Source organism: Juglans regia, chromosome 13, assembly GCF_001411555.2.
Source record: "Juglans regia cultivar Chandler chromosome 13, Walnut 2.0, whole genome shotgun sequence".
In the NCBI taxonomy this organism is placed as follows: Eukaryota; Viridiplantae; Streptophyta; class Magnoliopsida; order Fagales; family Juglandaceae; genus Juglans; species Juglans regia.
In genome coordinates, this window is record NC_049913.1 from 28,721,282 (window position 1) to 28,744,510 (window position 23,229).

General features: G+C 36.4%; 2 protein-coding genes across 5 annotated transcripts; one reads left to right on the plus strand and one right to left on the minus strand.

Annotated features, from left to right (window-relative positions):
* The first annotated feature begins 203 nt into the window (after positions 1 to 203).
* LOC108986542 (protein BCCIP homolog) lies at positions 204 to 15,493 on the plus strand. 4 transcript variants are annotated; one of them, XM_018959183.2, is made up of 10 exons: positions 204 to 430; positions 8,822 to 9,078; positions 9,209 to 9,279; positions 9,420 to 9,644; positions 13,058 to 13,267; positions 13,378 to 13,443; positions 13,581 to 13,670; positions 13,797 to 13,853; positions 14,668 to 14,771; positions 15,200 to 15,493. In XM_018959183.2, the coding sequence occupies exons 2-10, from the start codon at positions 8,919 to 8,921 to the stop codon at positions 15,225 to 15,227; spliced, it is 1,011 nt and encodes a 336-aa protein (XP_018814728.1). In that variant the 5' UTR covers positions 204 to 430; positions 8,822 to 8,918; the 3' UTR covers positions 15,228 to 15,493. The 4 variants fall into 4 exon arrangements, with proteins under 4 accessions (XP_018814728.1, XP_018814730.1, XP_018814731.1 ...); XM_018959185.2 differs by having other exon boundaries at positions 9,239 to 9,279; XM_018959186.2 differs by lacking the exon at positions 14,668 to 14,771.
* Positions 4,479 to 5,715, minus strand: LOC108986538. Its single transcript, XM_018959180.1, has 3 exons — positions 5,485 to 5,715; positions 4,780 to 5,131; positions 4,479 to 4,693 (listed from the first exon to the last, which is right to left on the minus strand). The coding sequence occupies exons 1-3, from the start codon at positions 5,713 to 5,715 to the stop codon at positions 4,479 to 4,481; spliced, it is 798 nt and encodes a 265-aa protein (XP_018814725.1).
* Positions 15,494 to 23,229: the final 7,736 nt, after the last annotated feature.

The following is a 23,229-nucleotide window of genomic DNA, read 5'->3' on the forward strand; positions in this document are numbered from 1 at the left end:
ATGTTAAAAGTATCATATGAATCTATGATAAGTGATAACATATAATTAATAATAATAACTAATTCTAACAATTATAAAAACTATAAAAAAAAAAAATAGGGTTAAAAGTCTAAACAAAGATTAAGATTAAAATTAAATTCAGTGTCCATAAAAATCAAAGAAAACGGCGCCGTTTTTGAAACACACCTCCCCCCCAACCCGCCCCCGCGCGCGGCCTCATGTCCCCTCACCCAATCACTCTCGTCTCCCTTTGGCTTCAGCCTTCAAAAAACCCTAGCCTCCACAGGACCACTCTCGTCTCTCTCTCCCTGCGAGTCTCGATCTCACCCTGCGATAGTCCCCCCTGACTCTCGTCTCTCTCTCTCTCGCCGAGTCGCCGCGCGACCTCACACTGACCCAGTAACTACCCCCGTAGGCCGCGGTCGACACGGTAAGCCTCTCTCTCTTCTCCCTTCGTCTTCTCTCTCTTTGTGTAAAATGTGAATCTGTGTAATTTTGCGATGATATGTTGTGTAAAATTTGTTTAATTTTGTGATGATATGGTTGTGTAAAATCTGTGCAATGTTGTGATGATATGGTTGTGTAAAATCTGTGTAATGTTGTGATGATATAGTTGTGTAAAATCTGTGTAATTTTGTGTTGATGAGTTGTGTAAAATCTGTTTATTTTTGTGATGATGAGTTTGTATAAAATATGTGTAACTAAAATAGGATGGATGTTGCAGACTTGCAGTTGATGAGTTTGAGTTAATATTGGGGCTGTTTTTGTTGGGATGTTTTGAAGGAATAAACTGTGATTATACTTGTTTGGATGGATGTTGCAGTTGATGAGTTTGTGTAAAATCTGTGTAACTAAAATAGAATGAGTTTGGGGCTGTATTTTTGTTGTTGCAAGGAATGATTGGATAAAACTGTGATTATACTGGGGCTGTTTTAATTTGAGTTAATATTGGGGCTGTTTTTGTTGGGATGTTTTAAATGAATAAACTGTGATTATACTTGTTTTTGGTGCTGTTTTTGTTTGTGTGTTGTGGTTTGGGGCTGTTTTTATATTGATATGATGCTAAAGTTGGGATTGTTTCAGTGAACATGTGGGCTGTTTTATTTTCTTTCTGTAATTGATGGTGTGGTTGGGCAGTTAATCTGTGTAGCACAAAGTTGAACATTTTTATAAGTACAAAGTTGAAGTTTTATCACCTTTAAGAATTCAGACTTGACAAAATCACCTCTTTTTGATAAACTAATTTAGTGCATATACGACATAAGTTGTCATGTTATTCCTGGAAAGTCTTGCTGATGTCTGTTTTGTGGCTGACAATCTTGAAAATCATGGTAAGAAAGATTGGATAACTTATATCACGTTCCTTGATTGAATTGAGAGGACCATCAACAATGCTTGCATTGGATTTTTGGAGTTGGTAAGATCATTGAACTGTTAGTGGTTGGAGTTTGTTAGTCTCTTTGAACTGTTATATAGTTCTTGGAGTTCGGGAGCTCCTAAATTTCATGGTATTAATGTTATTCTCTGTGAAATTCATGGAGGATAATGTATATTTACTGCATAGCAAACTTCATAGTTAGCTCTGTTGTCATTATCATTTTCCGGTTGGCATAGCAAAATATTTTCTAACTAAAATCTTTTCATATATTTTTTAAGCACAACTTAGGAGTTGGAATGACAGTGTGGCACTTGGAACATTTAATTTGTTGTAATATATATTTGTTGGGAACATTTTATTTGGTTGGCCCTTAGAAAATGTTGGGTTTCTCTTTTTTTCAAAATTAGAACTTAAAAAATGTTTGTTGTAATCGTTGTAAGAACATATTATTATGATTGATGTGGATGATGGGTGTGGATGATTTTGGATGTGGTTGATGGATGATGGGTGTGAATATTTATTGTAGACTTGAAGTGATTAGTTGGATGTGGATGATGGATGATGCATTGATGGGAGTGGATGTTTATTGTAGTGATTAGTCATTTTTAATTTTTTGAATCATGTTAGTACCTTAGTATGTTACTTGTTTTTCTTTAGTTTTATTTTTTTGTTATGTTTTTAGTAAAAAGTAAATTATTTGCTTTAAATTGTTTCTTTTTTTGAAAAAAATTAAATTTAAAAGCTCACACAAAAAATTCTTTTTTAAAAAGTGTGCCAAATATGAAGTTGAAAACAGTAAAAAAAAAAAAGCCCAAATCCGACTCTGCTCTGACAAGTTGGAGTCGGAGTCGGAGTCGCATCAGTAAAGCTTAGCCAAAGTCACACTCCTAAAACTAAGCTAAATTCACGACTCAGTGAAGTTTTTCAAGAAGCACAAGATCCATATGCTTACCTCATGAAGATTTTTGACGTTGAAAGAAGACAAGGTAATAGTAAAAATGTAAATAGAAAATCGTCACCAACACTATTTATGGAATAGTAAAATCCGACAAAACACTATTTATGAACAATGTGTCGTCCTGTGAACATTCCCAGCTCCTAGCCCTATAAAAGGGAGGAGGATCAGTAAACGAAGAGGACATGACAAAAAAACCAGTAACCAAAGAGCAAACTGTAAAGAGAGAAAACCAAGAGAGAAACCACTCCCTTATTTTCTCCATGTATCCCTAATTGTGTGAACCCAAGTTGGAATCTCAAGTAATGTATTCAAGTAAAGCTGAGGGTTGTGAGTAATCTTTCTACTTTAAATAAAAATAGAATTTCAAAGTATATTTGTTGTTTACATGCTTATTGTTTACTTGTTTTACATATTATGTTGATGCTTATTAAATTACTAAGAGTATCCATGTCTTTCCTCCATCATAAATTAAAGTCCACTTCCACAAATTTCAAAGTATCTTCCCTAACCTCCAAGTTACTCAATATTATATACGGACAAGTATCTTCTTATATGACTGAAGATGAACTCCAACAATTCCACTCAAATGCCTCCTGAAGTAAAAGAAAAACTCTATAAAATCTTAGATAAACTTTTGATAGTGAAATCTTGGAAGAAGATGCTAGTTCTACAGATTCGGCATCAGAAGTAGAAGAATATAATAGTCCAGATATTGAATTAGGATGTCTAGATACCTTATATATATTTTTTTTATAAGTAAAAGTATATTAATAAAAGAATAGGCAATGCCATGTTCAGTACAAAGAAGACCCTATACTACGTAGGGGCAAAAGATACAAGGAACTCATGAAAATCCTGGCCATTCAAATTAACGGCTATGGCTCAAGTACAAAGAGTTCGAAAAAAGAAAGCTTTTAGTTCCTCCAACGATCTCTCTTTGTCCTCAACCGTCCGTTCATTGTGCTCTTGCCACATGCACCACATGATGCAAATAGACAGCATTTTCCATACAACCTTGATCTGTTGATTGCCTCTTAGATCTGTCCAACTAGCCAACATTGCCACTACTGTCCCAGGCATGAACCAACCCGTCTATTCTACTAAATACCTCGTTCCATAACCCTCGAGCTACCTCACAATGTAATAGAAGAGGGTCCATAGATTCATCCCCATTCCTACACATGCAACACCAATCTGCAATAATCACTCTTCGTTTTCTCAAATTATCCGTTGTGAGGATCTTGCCCAAGGAAGCCGTCCACACGAAAAGTGCTGTTTTGATAGGCGTCTTATGTCTCCAAATCATTTTCCATGTATACTGAGTTGGAGATTCTTGAGTAAGTGACTTATAAACGATCGAACCGAAAACAGACCTTTCTCTGTTGGAATCCACCACAGTGAATCAGCGTGCTGGATACTCGGTTTGATTGAATATAGGAGGCTGAAGAAAGTTGCAAAACTCTCCATTTCCCAATCATGTGCCGCCCGACTAAAGTTGATATTCCATTGAATTTGTTCCCCCACTCTCGCCATGACTTCCGCCACCGAAACATCATTGGCACTTGCTACCCTGAAAAGAGCAGGGAAAAGATCCTTTAGAGGACCATTGCCACACCAAGTATCATACCAGAATTTGATCCTAGCCCCATCTCCAAGACGATAACTTGTGTGGCGAGAAAAGACCCTCCATTCTCCTCTTATATGTTTCCACAAACCCACTCCATTTCCCCCTCTCACTTCATTGGAACACCATCCTCCCCATAATCCACCATATTTACTCTCAATCACCAACTTCCATAAAACTTCTGATTCGTTATGATATCTCCGCAACCATTTTCCAAGTAGCGCCCGATTGAAAGTTCTCAAATTTCTGATGCCCAAACCATCATTAGAGAGAGGACTACATACCTTCTCCCACCTGACTAGGTGGAATTTAAACTCCTCACCTACTCCACCCCACAGGAAATCCTGTTGAAGTCTCTCAATACGAAGTGCCACACTTGCTGGAATAGGGAATAATGACAAAAAATAGGTTGGTAGGTTAGATAATGTACTCTTTATTAGGGTAATCCTACCACCTTTCGACAGGTACATTCTCTTCCAGCCTACTAATCGACACTCTACTTTTTCGATCACTATATCCTATAAAGAGGCCGCTCGCGAAACGGCCACCAACGGGAGACCAAGATATGTCAAAGGAAGTGAGGCAATCTTACACCCTAGAATATTAGCCAACTGTCTTATTCGTTGAACACCTCCAATAGGCACCATCTTTGATTTGTCCAAGTTTACTTTCAACCCTGAGACTGCTTCAAGACAAAGTAGGAGGACCTTCAGTACTCGAACTTGGTTATGATCTGCCTCACAGAAAAAAGAGTGTCATCTGCAAACAATAAATGTGAAATATTAATAATTCCCCCTCCCGGGGATCCAATCAAGAAACCAGTCACACGCCCATTGGCGACCAGGGCTGAAATCATTCTGCTCAAAGCCTCCATCACAATAACAAAGAGTAGAAGGGACAGCGGGTCTCCTTGTCTTAGACCTCGAGAGCTATTAAAAAAACCTGTTGGACTTCCGTTTATCAATACTGAAAATTTTACCGTAGATATACACCAACGGATCCATGATCTCCATCTCTCCCCAAAACCACACCTCCCAAGAAGGTCTCGGAGAAAGTCCCAATTAACATGATCAAATGCCTTCTCCATGTCTAGCTTGCATATAATCCTTGCATTTCCAGCTTTCAGTCTACTGTCCAGACATTCATTTGCAATAAGAACCGCGTCTAATATCTGTTTATCATTTACAAAATCATTTTGAGGTTTTGAGATTATCTTCCCCACTACCTCACTAAGGCGATTCGCAAGTACCTTGGACAGAATCTTGTATACCCCATTTACTAGACTAATGGGTCGGAACTCCTTAGTGTATGTTTGGATGTTGAAGTGAGTTGAATTGAGTTGAGTTAAGATGATAAAATATTATTAAAATATTATTTTTTAATATTATTATTATTTTGATATTTGAAAAAGTTGAATTGTTTATTATATTTTGTATTGAAATTTGAAAAAGTTGTAATGATGAGTTGAGATGAATTGAGATAAATTTGGCAACCAAACTCACCCTTAATCTCCACAACCCCAACCTTCTTTGGTATTAAAGCAAGAAAAGTGGCATTTAGGCTTTTCTCAAATTTTCTATCCGAGTAAAACTCTTGGAACACCTTCATGAGATCATCCTTTAATACCTCCCAACAAGTTTGGAAGAAACCCATAAAGAACCAGTCAGGACCCGGGGCCTTGTCTTTAGCCATTTTCCTCACCACTTCGAAAACCTCGACCTCCTCGAAAGCCCTCTCCAAACGGTTACCATCCATAGGCCCAATAGAATAAAAAACTAACCCCTCAAGCTTAGGCTGCCAACTCTCTTGCTCGGTAGTAGCTGTTAAAAAAAACCAACTACGTGTTTATTAATCCTCTGCTCATCCGTACAATTTACCCCATCAATCTTCAGCATCTCAATGTTGTTTGATCTCCTGTGAAAATTGGCTACCCTGTGGAAGAACTTAGTACTTCAATCACCTTCCTTCAACCATAACGCTCTCGACTTTTGCCGCCACAAAATTTCTTCTAATAAAACAATCCTCTCTAGATCTGCATCCAGGTCTCCGTAAGTCCACTAAATCTAGATCTGATTATTGGCCCACGTACATGAACCCCCCGCCATTGGTAAGTCCACTAAATTCAACTCAAAGATGCATTCCGAAAAATCTGAAATTGCTAGATGCATTCTTCTATTTTCAAAGCACTCACTGGGAAATCTTATAACATTAAAATCTCCACCAATACACCATGGAAGGTCCCACCAACTGTGTACTCCAGCTAATTCATCTCACAATCATCTATGATCATTGTCTAAATTGGGGCCATAAACACCTGCAAAGGCCCACAAATAACCATCTGACACACTCTTAAAAGAGCATGTAACCGAAAACAACCCTATAAACTCCCCCCTTTTCTCTACCACTCTTTGATCCCACATCACCAACACCCCTCTTGAGGCCCCACTAGCTGTCAAATATACCCAATCCACGTGTGCACAGCTCCATATACTTCGTACAATTTTTGTAGTAATAACTTTCAATTTCGTCTCTTGTAAACAGACGATGACTGCCTTCCACCCTAGCAACAAGTTTCTTACTTGAGGACGCTTACTAGCCTCATTTAGTCCGCGTACATTCCACGATACAATTTTTGGTCTCATTTGGGCTAGGCCAGCCCCTTCCCTTTGGTCCTATCCCTACTAGAGCTACCCTCAGACTTCATGGACCAGGTTAGCCTTTTGAGTTCCCGCTGTTTCTTAGAGCCAGCTTTCCTATGTTGTTGGTGCCCCGCTTCGATAGCGGTAAGTAGTGCCATGAACTGTTTCTCATAACCTTCACACTTCAGACCCACCATTTCCTGTATATCCTTCACTGTGTTAAACACCCAATTTGAAGCACTAGAATGGTTTGGGAACAAACAATTCAAAGGGATAGGATTCTACATTCTCAAATCTGGTTGTTCCTCCATATGTTCTTCCCCAAACACAAAACCAAGTTCCCCACCAGCTTCATTTGAAACCTGAATAAGCCTCTAAGAGTTCTCCTCATCTGAAAGAAAAAGATCATCACTGTCCGAGACCTCAGATCCCTCTATATCGTTGTCTCCCATTACAACCATGTCATTGTGCAACTCAGGGTGGCTTGTCATACCTTCATCCCCTCCCCCACACCCTGTCGGCGGTTTCTGTGCACTCCCCGGAGGAGGGAAAGCACACGGAGGTGGTGGAAGGTCCTCCTCCCTCACAATTGGCTATTTTTGTGCCTCCTGCAGAAACAAACCACCCTCCACTTGCGCCACCACCTTCGTCGGCGTCTTCTGGTGGCATCGCGAGGATGATTCCGGTAGGTCCACCACCTTCTGTTGGCGGCGAAACAACGACACCTGCATAGCGGGCCTCCAGCCTGCTCCAGCGTTACTAGCCCGAACCCTCCATTGTCAAGCCTTTTTCTGAAAGTAAGGCTTGGGCCTAGGCCTTTCAGCCCTGCCCTTTGGGTAAGACACTTGTGAGTTAAACCGGGCCTGAGCCCATCTCGGCCCATCCCATTACTATCAACTCTAAAAAGCCCCTGACAGAACACATTTCCTCCCCCAAAACACCCCATATCCTCCCATTCTTTATTAGCCCCGACGCACCTCAACACTTTATCCACCTCCCCTTGCAAATATCCCAACTGATTTTGCACCTCCCTCACTATACAAAGTACCTCCCGCACCTCTCTGACAGCATCATTCTCCCGAAAAAGGCCACTTGTGCCACGATGCCCAGCCCCAACAACAAAGCCGTCTGATCTTGTTCTCTGCTCACCCATAGCAGAGCCGCCTGTTCTAGTTCTCGATGCCCCAAAAGATCCTGCTAGAGCAAGAGCTTCCTTATACGATTTCCTAAAAACCTCTTCCTCCCAATGCCTTCTTTGAACATCACCATCTTGCCTAACTCCGTTTCTATCTGCTTGAGTAACCTCCCTCAACACTTCCCACATTCTTCTCCATCCCCTTCCCTCCTCTTCTTCAGCAATGACAATGAAGCTTTGACGGCCCCCTTCCCCGTACACTGCCACCTCCAAGAATCTACCATGGTTGTTCGCACGGCATTGAGCAATAAAACTCTGATAACCCTCCTTTTTTGACGTATAAAATCCTTACTATCGCCTCTCACACTATCCTCCAAAGCTCTCTGAAGCCATTGAACAGTGCCCAGCCCCAACAGTAACTCCTGCTTGAGCCTCTTGCCTCTCTCAGTGATATGAACCAGACCGCCTTCTCTCACAACCGAAAAGAGCTTTGATTCAATCACAATCTCCCTTATATAGCCCATCTTAACCACTATCAATGTTGCTAAGCTCCTAACTACCCACCATCCTCGACGGCAGAAACTATAACTTTTTCACTCTTTTTCACACTTGTACGGAGAGAGGATTCTATATATATATATATAAATATATATCCTATGACAAATCTTATAAATTGGACATCCTATATCTGAAATTCAGCATTCACATTTTTTGGATCATCGGACTTAAGGAATTTTTCCTTAAATATCAAATGTGCACTTGTGAGAATTTTTTACCGAAAGTTTGTATAAGGTTAGAATTATAAGATTGGGGGATAGATTATATACTTGAACAGAAAGCTAAATGTATTTGTTAAATTTCCTGAAAATATGATTATTATAGATTTTTGGGTAGTGAAGGGATTATGTTAAAATTTTTAGGAGCCAATAATAATATTTTTTTTAAATGTATGTAATATGAAAGAAACAAGGGGATTTTGTGGGGTGGCAGCCTGGGCTCCCCCTCTAAATTCTGCTCTGGATACACTGTTATAAATCAGTGATATGAATGTTTTCTGATAACCACTGAACTTTCTCAATATTTTCAGATTGTTGCCAAATCCTGCTTCGAGCATCAATCTTAAACTCAAACTTCGGTGAATTTGATTTTGATTTCTCCTCGGTTTTAATTAACACATTGACAAGATGCCCCGAAGACCAACATGGCATTGCCGCTCGTTGAATCCTCAGCCTCTGACCTTCTCCTCTTTTTCACGTTCTGTTGCTCAAGTAGCCTCATCTTTCAAGGCCAAGCGTCGAATGCAACACTCCAAACAACACAGAGAATCTCCCCCAAAATCTGCAGGTATTTTCAATTTTATTTTTGACAAATTCTTCATCTTAATCCAATATGTAGTCTTTATTTTTGCTTGCTGTCTGCTTGATGCACTTTGTTTTGTGGAAGTATACTTGCTATCTTTTTTCCTGCTTTCTAGTTAATGGGTTTTCAAATAATACTTTGGAAGAGAGGAGAGAACAGTCTGTGTCTTCTGATGAAGAGTTTGAAGTAAGCATTTTGTTATTTCGTTTGGAATTTTTATCAATATATTAGTTTTAAAATTCATGAAATTTCATTAATTTGGAAAATTATATATTCATGTTGATTTAGTATGTATATTTGTGGGAATTCGATCTATACCCGTGAAGGGTGTGGTTCAAGCAGATTTTGCATTCTTTGATCCCAAAGCCAACGACTTTCATGGAGTGAAGACCTTGCTACAAACCTACCTTGATGATAAGCAGTGGGATTTGAGTGGTTTTGTTGACTTAATATTGGGCCAGACCACGGTGGGGACTGTAGTTAAAATAGAGGATGACGAAGATGAAGGAGTTTTTTCTCTCGTGACTGCACTAAACATGCAAAGATACAAGGTAAGACAGTATTTTCTTCCAGATCTTTCTTCCTTTTTTCACTTGTTTGGCTTATCTACAGAGCTTAACCCTAGTATTTAGGTTTCTGGCATAATTATGTAGTATTGATATATTTGCAATGCCCAACATGCTGTCAATAACTTTGTGCCCTATCTAAAGCAGGAGTGTACTGCAATATAATTAGACATGAGGAACCATTCATTTTATTTATGTTCAACTTCGCGTGGTTTGGGGATGGTAATGTGCTGGTTTTGGATAGGTTGACACCAAGTTGAATCCAACCCACCTTGTGTCCTTGCCCTTCTGTTTCAACGAAGTGCATCTTTACTTATAATTAAATGCCCGACCTTTATCTCTCCTTAAAGAAACTTGGGTTTGATATTATTTTATGACAAAACTTATGGAAACCTGGTTATACGCCCCAAAGGTGTTTTATTAGGGGCTAGGCAGAGGTGGCTGCCCAACTAACACAGTGACTATGCTGTCTGTTTTAATGCATTTGCAAACATGTTATCATTTCACATTAACACTATCTGGATGGTTAACTTATTGAACATCTCCAAACCCAAACGTAGTTCGGGTCTCAAGTCCCTTGCTTCAACCATGGTTATCTTTCTTTTGCATCCGTCCCAATATGGATTTTATGGGGCAGGTTACTTGATTAACCCACTGCTTTCCTTCCATAACTGAGTTTTGGTAGCCCTTTTGCATTTTCCAGAATAAAGCATATTTTGATCAGATTTTTTTTTTTTTTATAGGTAATCAAGAATTTTATTCATAACAAAAGGAGGCATAACCCAAGTACATAGGAAGTATACATGAGAAGTACCTAACTAGGGTTTACAACCGAATGTAGAAAATTATGGACATTTATACCATTAAAATCAAGGACCCCCGCCCATAAGAACAAGGTTTTAAAGAAGAGAACTTTAACCTCATCCATTGCCCTCTCGCGATCCTCAAAGCTTCTATCATTTCACTCCTGTCAAATGCACCAACACATACATATAGGGGCCACCTTCCATATTGCTGCCACTTGAGGATTGACTTGCCACTTGAGGATTGACTTGGAGTCTTCTCCAGCTTGCTAGAAAATCCACTAGCCTACGAGGCATGGCCTAGGATAATCCTATTCCCAAAAGAATATCATCCCATAAGGTCCTGGCCACCTCACAATGTAGAAGCAAGTGATCTATTGATTTCCCATTCTTCTTACACATGCAACACCAGTTCAACACCATTACTCAACGTTTCCTCAAATTGTCTGTAGTTAGAATCTTGTTTAGGGAGGCTGTCCAAACAAAAAAAGCTGCATTCAGAGGAGTTTTTGTCTTCCATATATTCCTCCATGGAAAATATGGCTTGCCCTGGTTAGTTAGAACTTGGTAGAACGATCAAACTGTGAATCTACCTTTCTTGGAGGGGCTCCAACTGATCTTATCTATGGTGCCCTCAGTCACCTTGGAAGAATATAGTAAGACAAAACTCGGTGATAGCTTTCAACTCCCAATCTTGTGTTACCCTAATGAAATCTACATTCCACTTAGGGGAGCCATGAGAAAAGACCAAGAGATCAGCTTCTGAAGCATCCTATGCTCGTACAAGGTCAAAAACATCAGGGAATGTTTCTTTGAGGCTTTGTTCACCACGCCATTTGTTGTGCCAAAATTTGACTCGAGAACCATCACCTACTTCAATACATGCATGGCTTAGGAAAGTCTCCCACCCTTTTCTAATGTGTTTCCTCAAACCCACCCCATATGATCCACGTACCACATTCGAGCACCATCCTCCCCATGACTCCCCAAACTTTGAATATATAATTGACTTCCATAGGGCCCCCTTTCTTGTTGGTACTGCCACAACCATTTACCCAACATAGCTTGATTGAACCTCATCAAATTACGGATCCCCAAGCCACACCTAGATATTGGTGTGCAAACAATTGACCAATTCACCAAATGGAATTTGAACTCGTCCCTCATTCCACTCCACAAGAAATCCTGTTGTAGCTTCTCCATGCGATTGGTTACTTTTGTAGTAAGCGGGAACAAGGACAGAAAATATGTAGGTAAATTAGAAAGGGTACTTTTGATAAGAGTAAGCCTACCCCCTTTAGAGAAGTATAACCTTTTCCAAGAAGTCAAATTACATTCCACCTTTTCAATCACAATATTCCAAATCCCCTTTGATTTGAATGAAGCACACGACAGTAAGCCAAGATACTTTATCGGTAGAGAAGATACCTTACACATCCCAGGAGGCGAGCTACCGCATTGGGGACAACCCCCACCGACACCAAACTAGACTTTGCAAGATTTACTCTCCATCTGAAGACAGCTTCAAAACAAAGGAGGAGACTCAAAGATTGAATGAGCCCTTAATTTGCTCCACAAAAGATGAGAGTATCATTGGCAAAAAGCAAATGAGAAATATCAATAAAGTCATAATCACCATTCCCCGTCGAGAAGCCATCGAGGTAGCCACCTTCCACAAGGCCCAAAATCATCTTGCTAAGGGATTCCATGACGATAATTAAAAGTAATGGAGAGAGTGGATCCCCTTGTCTCAAGCCACGAGAGGAGTAAAAAACATCCACTGGCAAACCATTCACCAAGATAGAAAAGCGAGGTGTAGAAATGCAAAATGCTACCCAAGACGCCATTTCACCCCAAAGCCACATCTTGCAAGAAGATAGAGCAAGAAGTTCCAGTTGACACAATCGTAAGCTTTCTCCATGTCTAGTTTGCATAGTAATCCAGGTTCTTTAGATCGAGTCTTTCGTCCAAGACTTCATTTACAATTAATGCTGAGTCAAGAATTTGTATACCTTTGACGAACGCGCTTTGAGACTTTGAAATTAACTTGTCCCATCACCATACTCAATCTGTTCGCCAGAACTTTAGAAAGGATCTTGTACACCCTATTCACTAGGCTTATAGGACACTAGTTTCTAACATCCACGGACCCCATGTTTTTAGGAATCTGAGCTAAAAAAGTAGCATTTAGACTTTTTTCAAACCTCTCATTAGCATGAAACTCTTGAAACACCCTCATGAGATCATCCTTGATCACTTCCCAACAAATTTGGAAGAAACCCAAGGTAAAACTGTTAGGGCCTGGAGCCTTGTCACTAGCCATGCTATGGATCACTTTGCGCACTTCATCTTCTTCAAACGGTCTCTCAAGCCACCTTGAACCCTGTTGGTCAAATGATTCAAAAGTTAATCCATCCACTTTCGGTCTCCATGTGTACTGTTCTAAGAGGAGGTGCTCATAATACTGTACAATGTGGTACAATGTGTATAATATAGGTATTGATCACTGACTGGTTGGTAAATTTTAACATTAGTAGATAAGCTGACTATAATTTCATCCTCCTAATCAGACTTTGTGGGTTTGGTACTTATTAGGACCATAAATGTATCATGGAACTCAAGGAGTTCCTCCTTAAAGCATGCCAGGAGAAGGATGTACAAGATAACTTGATATCACTATTGGGAGAGCAAGCAAAGTATGTGGGTCTCATGGTCTCTCAGCGCGTGGTGAATCTTCCTCCCCAGCTATTGCCACCTCTTTATGATGCCCTCTTTGATGAAGTCTCGTGGGCTACGGAAGATGAGGTAAGATGCTAACAGTAATGGATGGATGAGCAAGATAAATTTCTTTTTCTTTACCTGCTAGAAGCAACTTCCTGTACTAAAGTTATTATCTTCTTGTTTTGCTTTTGAAGCCCACGAAAGAGCTCAAGAATTCCTTCAGCTTTAAGTTTTATATACTTGTCAGTAAAATTTATAAGGTACACTGTCGGAGCATCTTCTCATGCCTGTTTTGGGTTTGCAATTGACTTTTAGCTGCGGTACTGTTGGTTGTAGCAATTTCTTATCTGCCTCCTTACTATTTCTATATTTATTTGTTTTTGGATGCAAACGACAGAACAAGAATGCAAATAAGAAAAAGAAGCTGAGCAGTGACAGTGATGAGGCAATAATATATACAAAGCCAGAAGATGAAATTTTCCACAGGGTATCGATACCTATATGCACTGCATGCCAAAAATAAATTCATCTTTGTGTTACTCTTTTTTTGAAGTCTACCTCTATGTCTTGTTGTGCCCGTCACTTGACTAGATTTTTCCCATATGTATTTCAGCTTAGCTTGTGGTCCTTCTGCTTTCCTTTGCAGACTCAGCAGCCTGCAACTCTTGAGGTTAGTGTCTATGTTTGTTTTTTTTTTTTTTTTACGACCTGCCATTTTTTGTTAGGATGGCTTCACTAAATTAATTCAAACTCATAGCACCTAATGCTTAAGAGTCCCCCACCCACCCCCACGAAAAAAAAAAGTATTAAGATATTGTCATGATTGAGGCTGAAAATACACATGGAGTAAGAGGTGATCCGTGGATTCCCCCACTCTTCTCACACGTTGCACCAGTCAATTACTACATGTCTTTTTCTTGGTTTACGCATAGTGAGAAGCTTTCCTAGTATGGCTGTTCAAGGAAAAATGCAGCTCTCGAAAGTACCTTAAAGGATATGGATTACTATCCTGGGGAATAAAGACCTTATGGAAAACAAGCATTAAACATCAATTTGTTGAAAGAAGCCCAAAGGAGCTTGTCTTCACCTCCTTGTCTCAAGCTAATGGAGTAGAGCAAACTAAATAGTGCAGTAAATAAAGGCTTCTGTTTCTCCATCGTGAGCTACTCTGATAAAGCTCAAATTCCATTGATGGGGATAACTGGATATCTCCAGATAGTTTGTTACAGGATCATTTTTAACGTTGGCAATTCTATCCACATCGAAGATGATCCCTTCACCACGCATTAATGAAGTTCTAATCCTGACTCTGTATCTCAGTTCAAATATTATATGATTAGAAAACTTCCCCCCGAGCTTTTCTTACGTTTATCCTTAATCCCGCCCCATGTAAGATCTTGGACCTCATTAGAACACCACCCACCCCACACCCATACTTAGCCTCTACACCTGACCTCCACAATGTCTTTCTCTCATTTTGATAGTGTCAAAGCCGCTTGCCCAATAGTGCACAACTAAACAAGAGCAGGTTCCAAGCCTTTAAAGCACCCTCGGTGATCAAAGTACATACTTTGGCTGAGCTGGCCAGGTAATCGCCTAACTTACCCCAAAGGAAGTCTTGCTGTAGCTTCTCTATGCAGTTAGCCACACTAGATGGAAGGGGAAATAGAGAACATAGATTAGGATAGTGTGAATACAGTCTTCCTGTGCACACTCAGCAGCTCATTACTTGGGATGCAATAATATTAAGTCATGTAGCTGATGGTGGTAGCATACATTATTGCAATTAGTGGCTCTCTGCAAAATTTGTTGCATAGGGTTTACGCCAGAATAAGTGAACTATATTACTGTGCCCACCTAGGCCTTTCTGTGTATTGGTTTTGAGACTTCATTTGTACTGTTCTTGTTTTTGGTTTGACGCGTCTAAAGTGGACAGTCATTGGTTGCCCTGCGTGTCTATTATTGAGACTCAAGACCTAATGTTTCGTTTCTATGGTTTTTATTAATCTTTTGCAGCTCAGAAATTATCGATTTATGGGATTAGTCATGGCTATTGAAGCTGACAAAATTTCTACATTTCGCCAAGAGTTGAAATCTTTAATAAATGAATCTTGAGGCCAGCAAAATATGTACAATATTTCTTTTAGTTTAAAAGCTTTCATTTACCTCTTCCCATTTTTCTTGTAGCATGGGGGGATTTTGTTCCAGTATTTTCACCCAATTTTGTAGTCACGGCAAGCAGACCTGATTTACAACACATTGTGAGAACTAAGAATTCTTTTCAAGATCCCCTTGGCTTTTGAACTTCAATTGTGTTCTGTATTCTGTCCTGTTTTCCAGTGTGTTTTAGCCCTGGTTTGTTTTTACTTGATGACAGTCTACTTTGTCTTGGTTCGTTGTACTGAATCCATCTTTGCCTCGGAAATCATCGTCTGGATGAAAATATTTGTGTTCATACCATTTGGTGGTAGCAATATATCAAGTCATGTCAACTCAAAGTCCTCCGGGATAACATTATCTTGATCCCCAAAACCTGTCAATCTGTAAATCTCATGCACAGATATGTTTGAGTTGGCATGGCTAAGCCAATTTTGAGCCCACCACCTTCTTCTATGTCCCTTTCCTATGGACAAAACTCCCTTAGACATAGTTGAAACACTGCTCTAAGTTGGGAATTGGGACCCCAAATGCAAAAGAAAAAAAAAAAAGGAAATAAAAAGAAAAAGAGATTGTGTCTCACATCACAGCTAAAATGTGTAGGCAGGCATGATGCAGGGGGACCGACATAATGCACATGATATGGGACTGGGACTCCCTGTACAGTGGCCCTAAAACTGGTCCCTCAAAAGATTTATAACGTATAGAAAAAAGTGGTTCAAAATCTTGAAAGCTTTCTTAAATTTCTACCTACCTATTTTTCTGTACTTGGTAGTCAAAATGACTCCACGCAATCTATTTGATTAATTAAATTATAATCTAACCCTAAAAAATAGTGAAGAAAAAGAAAAGAAAATGAGGCATCACCATCACAGCCATCCTCTAGGTCTGTTGCCATTGTCTACTCGCTATCAATCACCATAGATAGGTCAATAATTGCATTTATTTCTTTCAGTTTTGATTTCCCTTCCTTATCACTTGGGTAGACAGACTTATATTTTTGTGAGAATTCATTAATTTTCAAAAAAAGAAAAGAATTGTTGTTGTAGAAACTAAGAAATCCATCACAAATAATGTCTATGTTCTTAGGTAAAGTTATTTCTTAAACTATCAAGTATATATGAAGGTGACTTCCTTCAGAGAAATAAACTGAACTCAAACCCAAAGTCGAAGGTTCTTCTTCTATTCAGTAGAAATGGAGGAGTCCAAGAAAGAGAAAAAGGGCAAGTAAAAAAGAGCCATCGTAAAATTTAAATAAGGGATTTTATAAAATTACCTTATAAAAAGATCTTATAATTTTAAAAAATGATAGAGTGAAAAATTTAAATATTTTAATCACAAATAAATTATAAAAAAATAATTTTAAAAATTAATATAATTTCTTGTGATTCGTTAAATTTATTTTATAATAAAAATAATTTCATAATATAATAAATCACATGAAATTATTTTAATTTATAAGATTATTTTTATATAATTAATTTGTGATTAAAATATTTGTCCGAAAATAATAAAGAGCTTGAAGCAGAGTCTTCGGTCGAGTACTTGAGCTATTAAAGTGGATAATGATTAGAAGTTCTAGTCTATCACAATCCAACCCTATAAAGTCTTTTGCACATTCTTTTTTATAAAGTAAATAAATTTAAAATTTATATAAAAAAATTATTTTTTAATAATAAAACTTACTTATTTTTAAAAGAAATGTATAAAATTTACATATCACAAGAGTGTAAAAATTATATATATATATATTAAATAAAAGAAGAAGCAGCCATGGCCTCATCATTTGTTGTTTGCTGTGTAAAAATGGTCAAATGGTCCATTAATGATTAACTACAGCTTGAATTTATCCAAAAGAAAAAGATCTCTCCTACGTTAAGATTATTACGAGACGAGGGCACAGTCATGTAAGGATATAACGAGGCTGCATCATGAATATTTCTTTCATCTAATTTAACTTTCTTGGAAGACTTTCTCCCAGTTGCTCTCCCACGAAAATGATGAAATCTGATGCTGAGTTATCCAAATTACCCTAAAGTTGATGACTATAAGAGCATAAATAAAGTGTTGTTATCGATGGCATTTACAAGTTGTATTCCAGTTACCATCAAATGGGACTCCTTTTAATATCCAGAAACTCTTATGGAGATCGAAGATGGAAGAGTCGAGAAATGGGACTCATTTTTGGGTGTTTCCTATCTTCCTTTTGCTTTACGAGACGTTTGATTAGACACCAACTTCATCCACTTTACAGGCCAATTAAACGAACAGTACTGGCAATACTCAATAGCTAAGAGGAAATGGGCTCAAAAGAGGATGGATGCATTCGAAGAGAGACACATGGCCATCTTTGGTTCTTGTAATTTGAATATTGTCAGTACTGTGACCATTTAGGATGAAGATTCAAAGCATTGTTCCCATAAGATGTCAGGATAGGATCCCTGGCTGTCCTATGTTTGCCATTTAGGGTCTAGCCATTTTCAGCGTGCATCCTCCTCCCACATGCAACAGTAAAAAGTTGTTATATTTCAATGGGATTTGGAGGTCCACTAGGCTGTTTCAGCACTCGATGCATTCACGACCTCTATTAGGAGGGGTGATTGTTTTGTTTTGTAGGTGGGAAAAATCACACTATCATCCTATTTTCAGATCATTATCTAAAGTGACGAGCTACATTCACTGCTCTCAGCATTAGCCTAAGAGCTATTATTAGACAAATTTTTTTTGTTAAATGTATTTTTTTAATACTTTTAAATATTTTTTTAAAAAAATAAAAAAAAATCACAATATTATTAAAAAATATTTTTTTAATCACTAAATAAAAAAATAAAAAAATTACAACAGTTAAAATGAACATAAAGAATAATATTTTGCTTATTTAAAATATAATATATTTATTATCATTAAATAATCTTCTATTAAATGATAAAGTGATAAATATATCATATCTTATATAATTATATAAAAGTGAGGTGGCAGTGTGTACGATATATAACATTACTCGAAAAAAAAATTCATGCTTAGGCAGAAGAGAATATGCCAGAGCTTTTCAAATAATTAAAATTTTTAAAAAATAAAATATAAATAAATAATGCTCCGAAACAAACTAGGCAACATGCTGGTTGTTCTTAAATCATAATATATAGGGTACTGTTTGTTGATATGCTAAGAACTGAAACATTGATGATCTAAATTAAATGGTTGGTGATATTCGTGCAACTCTGTTAGAGAGAATCATTCATTTGTTTAATCATCTGCGATCTTGATTTGTAGTTATAAATATTGTAACCTACCTGCATGAATCTAGATCTGAAACTAATGTTTATGTATTTAATATGTAACTTGGATTAGTTAATTTCTTACTTGGCTTATAATTTGATATGGTATCAAATTAATTATTCAATTTTTTATTCTCTTCATCAGCTGTTATGGGACCATAACACGAACCATAAATAAAAGATGCTACTATAATCACGTTGAAGTGAAATTAAAATATACACAAGCTGAATTAATGCTTGACGTGAGATATCAGATTATAAATTTTTTTTATTATTATAAAATAGATCTAACGTTTCATATTAAGTCGTATCTGCATGTAAATTTAATTTTGTAACATTTCTGTATATAATAGACCTAACACTACTTAAAAAAAAGTCGAATATCTCATAGTATTGGCGAAATGGAAGCAAATTCTCACTAAAACGTTTGAAGGCCATTGATTTATGTGTGGAATATTAAATTTTGCATAAAATTGGGTTAAGATGAGGAACTTAGAAAAAAAAAAAAAAATGGCGTTCAAATAGTGAAAGAAGACCATGTGCGTTGTTGAGTTGGTAGGGAAGCATAACATAATATAGAGCACAAAAGCTGGGACGCCGGAAAGAAAGAAAGGCATTTTCTTTGGTCAATGCCAGGGGTTGGCTTTTTTTTTTTTTTGTTAGGTGTGGTTGTCAATTTTTTTTAGCCTTTTTTGATTTAAAAATTATTTTTTTCAATCCATATTCACTATCACGTATCTCACATCATATAAAAAATATCATCATATCTTATAAAAAAATTATAAGTGTGAAACGTAAGAATAAATAGTGACTGATATATAGTATTAATTTTTTTTTTCTCTTTTTTTTTTTTTAATGGTAAGAAATAGTCATTTTATTAGAATAGTTATTCTTTCAAAAGTAGGAGAAATGGCTATATCAAGGGTATTAAGTGTGAAATTCTTAAAATTAAATTTTCGTATTTTTTTTTTAAAAAACTAAAGTAGATCGCTATCGAAGATGGCCCAAGCAACGCTTCCGATTGGCCAAGGGTGGCCACAAAAGGAGGGGTGTGGTTGAACCAACATCAATTAAAAATCTTCCTTTTTATTTTAAATTTTTTAATTTTAAAGTTAGAATAGTTGCATTTTTGTAAAAAAATAAAAAAAAATGTGCAGCTTGGATATTTTAAAATTCTCACTTTAATTTTATTGAGATTTTCATCTTTTCTTACCAACAAAAAAAAAAAAAATAAAAGAATATTCATAAGAGAGAAATTGGAATGTCTTTAAAAATAGGAAACATCAATTTTGCGATCAGATATATATTTTAAGAATAATTTTATTTGAAAGGATTGTACATGAAAGAAGAATAAATCTGAATTGAATAATGGCCTATTTTAATAATGTAACGAAGGAAATGCTATCTACTGTTTGATTCAATATGAATTGACACTGATTTTATTAGAGAGAGAGAGAGAGAGAGAGAGAGAGCATGCAATACATTTTGTCATTTTAGTCGTGCGCTTTGGAGTTTGCACTGCTTGGTGCTTTTGAAGTGTTCCGGTCTGAGTATAGATGTAAGATCACAAGGGCATATATGCTTGGATTTTGACACACGTGACTTTGATAACCTTAGACTATATTAAGAAGTCTACTATTATGCATACAACTCAAACTTAGTTTTGATTTTTTGATCAATGGTCAAAACTTGGAAAAATGTATATACCATATATGTGTATACCTTATTAGATCTGATAATATTTGACATGATGTGATCTGAACACGAATATAACAAGAAGTAATATAGTTAGAATTATATATAATGACGCTCAGATTGTCAGAAAAAACCAATAATAACATTAGAGGTAACGTACTATACAAGACTTATGATCACGAGACGACCTAACATATATAAGAGGTTATGCGTATGACATGATTATGATCCTAGCGGCTTGCGGGTTGACCCTCATGACTCGATTAATTTACCTTATAAAGACACGTTATGGCTTTCAAGCAAAGGTTAAGCATCTTTAAGCGTGTTAATGTTAATTACTTTCTAATTGGTTTGGAAGCATTTGTTTATTTAAGTAAAGATAAAGCATCTTCAAAGTCTAGGTTGGGTAGGTTGACTTGGCATGACAAATTAAAATTAAAGATAGTACAAAGGATGAAAGGTTTGCAAACTCACCTCTAGTAGTAACTCCCATAAGCCACAATTACAACTTTAAATTGATATGTATGTTCTATTATTTTATTTGGGTCCTTTTTTTTTTTTTTCAAATGCAGTATCTCAAGTTAGGTCAATCTAACTTAATCAGATAATTAAACGGATCGAATAGGTTGCGAGGGTCAATCGATAATATAAGTGAGTTGTGTTAGGTCATGATAATTGACCTATTTAGTTTATCATATTATAAGGAATTGACTCGTAAATGACTTGAACGTAAATAATCTTGTATAAACCCTACACGACATGACCCATTAATTGACAATAGTAGATCTTACCTATAGAAGCTGGTTCACTTAATAATTAACTAAAGGTTAATTACTACATAGTGTCTATAGGAAGAAAGCAAACAAGCAGGATCATGTGTGTTCGCTATATGGGCTTTCTGACTTTCTTATTCATAGTTTTGTTAGATTAGTGCCTAAATAATCCTATTTTTATCGTGAATTTACTACTTTTATTCACATTAAAACAATTTGAGGTTTGCCCAAAAAATAAAAACACAGTTTAAGTAATTTTTAATACCAATCACTAAAATTAGAAATTACTTTAAATAGGTTACATGAGTTTGTTGTGACAAGAGAGAACATGCAAAATTCAGGTTAAGAACAACACATTATCCATTTTATAATTTCTTTTGTATTATATGACCTCGAAATTTTTGGTATTTGACACCAATTTCATCCAAATTACCGACCAGGATTCACAAAGGCACTACTCAGAGCACTGGTATTGATTTAGTCAAATGCCAGTTCATCTTCAAAATTTAAAGAAATAGAGATGGAATCATCTGCATTGGAGTAGTCAAATACTAGTGACTTCAACTATGAGCTACAATATTTCTAAGTGTTTATTCATATTTGAAGATATACTATTCATTTTCAAAAATAATATTTTATTCTAAAATATCAAACACATGCTTTAATATTTCCCACATTATATTCTAAAATGTGTTTGTTGAATAATTAGGTTGAGAAAAAAAATTAGTTGGAAAATAATAATTTTAGTAAAAATGAAATTATTAATTAACATATGGTTAGTACAAGAAAAAAAAAATTAAAAATAATATTATTAAAAAATTAATATTATATTATTATTTTGATTAATCTAATATGGAAACATTATGATTTGAATGATTTTGGATTTATAAAAAATATATATTTTTAACTAAATTTTAGAGATAATTTTGACGAAGGGAATGATAATACTGAAGGCCGACAAAGAGGAAAAAGCTCAAAAACCATAATGCCTGTCAAAGACGCATGCATGGCCATCTTTCGTTCTTGTAATTTGAATGCCAAAACTCATGTGACCACCTTTTTCGATCGGACGAAGATTCAAGCAATCTTTCCGTAAGATGTCAGGATCTCTGGTTGTCCATGTTTGCTATTTAGGGTCTAACCATTTAGAATGCATCCTTTGCCCACAGACAAAGAGTCATGAAAGGTGCACATGTTACAATCGAATTTGGAGGTCCACTACTTTCAGCGCTTGAGCCATTTTACCTATCTCGCGAGTGGCAATATATATTAAGCTAAGTTTTATGAGCTTTTCTTTTATAACTTTTGTAGGGTATATATATACATTTTCTTAAAGAGGATAAATATACACCATTTGATTGTAATGGATAAAGGTTGTAACGTTACAATGTGATTGGATAATGAAATGAAAACAACGTTGATTTAGGAAAAAAAAAAAAAGAAGGAAAAAAGAAAAAAAAAAAAAAGAGAAATGCTTTAATCATAAAGTGGTTTTATAAAATTTTATAAAACTGACGTGACTTGATGTAGTATATCAGATTATAAAGTTAATTTTATTATAAAGTATATATAACGTATTATATAAAACCACGTCATCAGTTGTGAAATTATTTTTATGAAATATCCTTTTAACTGTAGCATTTATCAAAGATCAGTATTAATGATACCCACCATCTCTTTTATTATAATCCCCTCACCATCCCATGACGTAGTAATTAATAATTGTGAGTTTTTTGTTAACTTGATACCACATTTAGGAATCGTGTTGAGATTACGACGATAAAAAGAATCATAAATATAATTTTTATTTCCTATATTTCCTTCCCTCTCTATCTCTCATGCATATTTGTGGATTGCTCAAAAACTTGTTGCTTGTTTCGATTCTTTAGTTTTTTTTTTTTTATGTTGGTTTGGATCAAGAATTTGAGTATGGATATGGTGGAGAGAGATAGATAAAATAAATACGCCGTACAACATTTATTGTTACCAGCAGAAATATTTTAAGCAGTATTAAACGATCAATAAATACTAACTATAGTAGCTATTTAATGTGTATCTCTCGCACTTAAAACTTTAAAATTTAGACAATAAATTTAGAAAATGACTTGAAGAATATCTTTTCTTAAAATAAGGTGTGATTCAC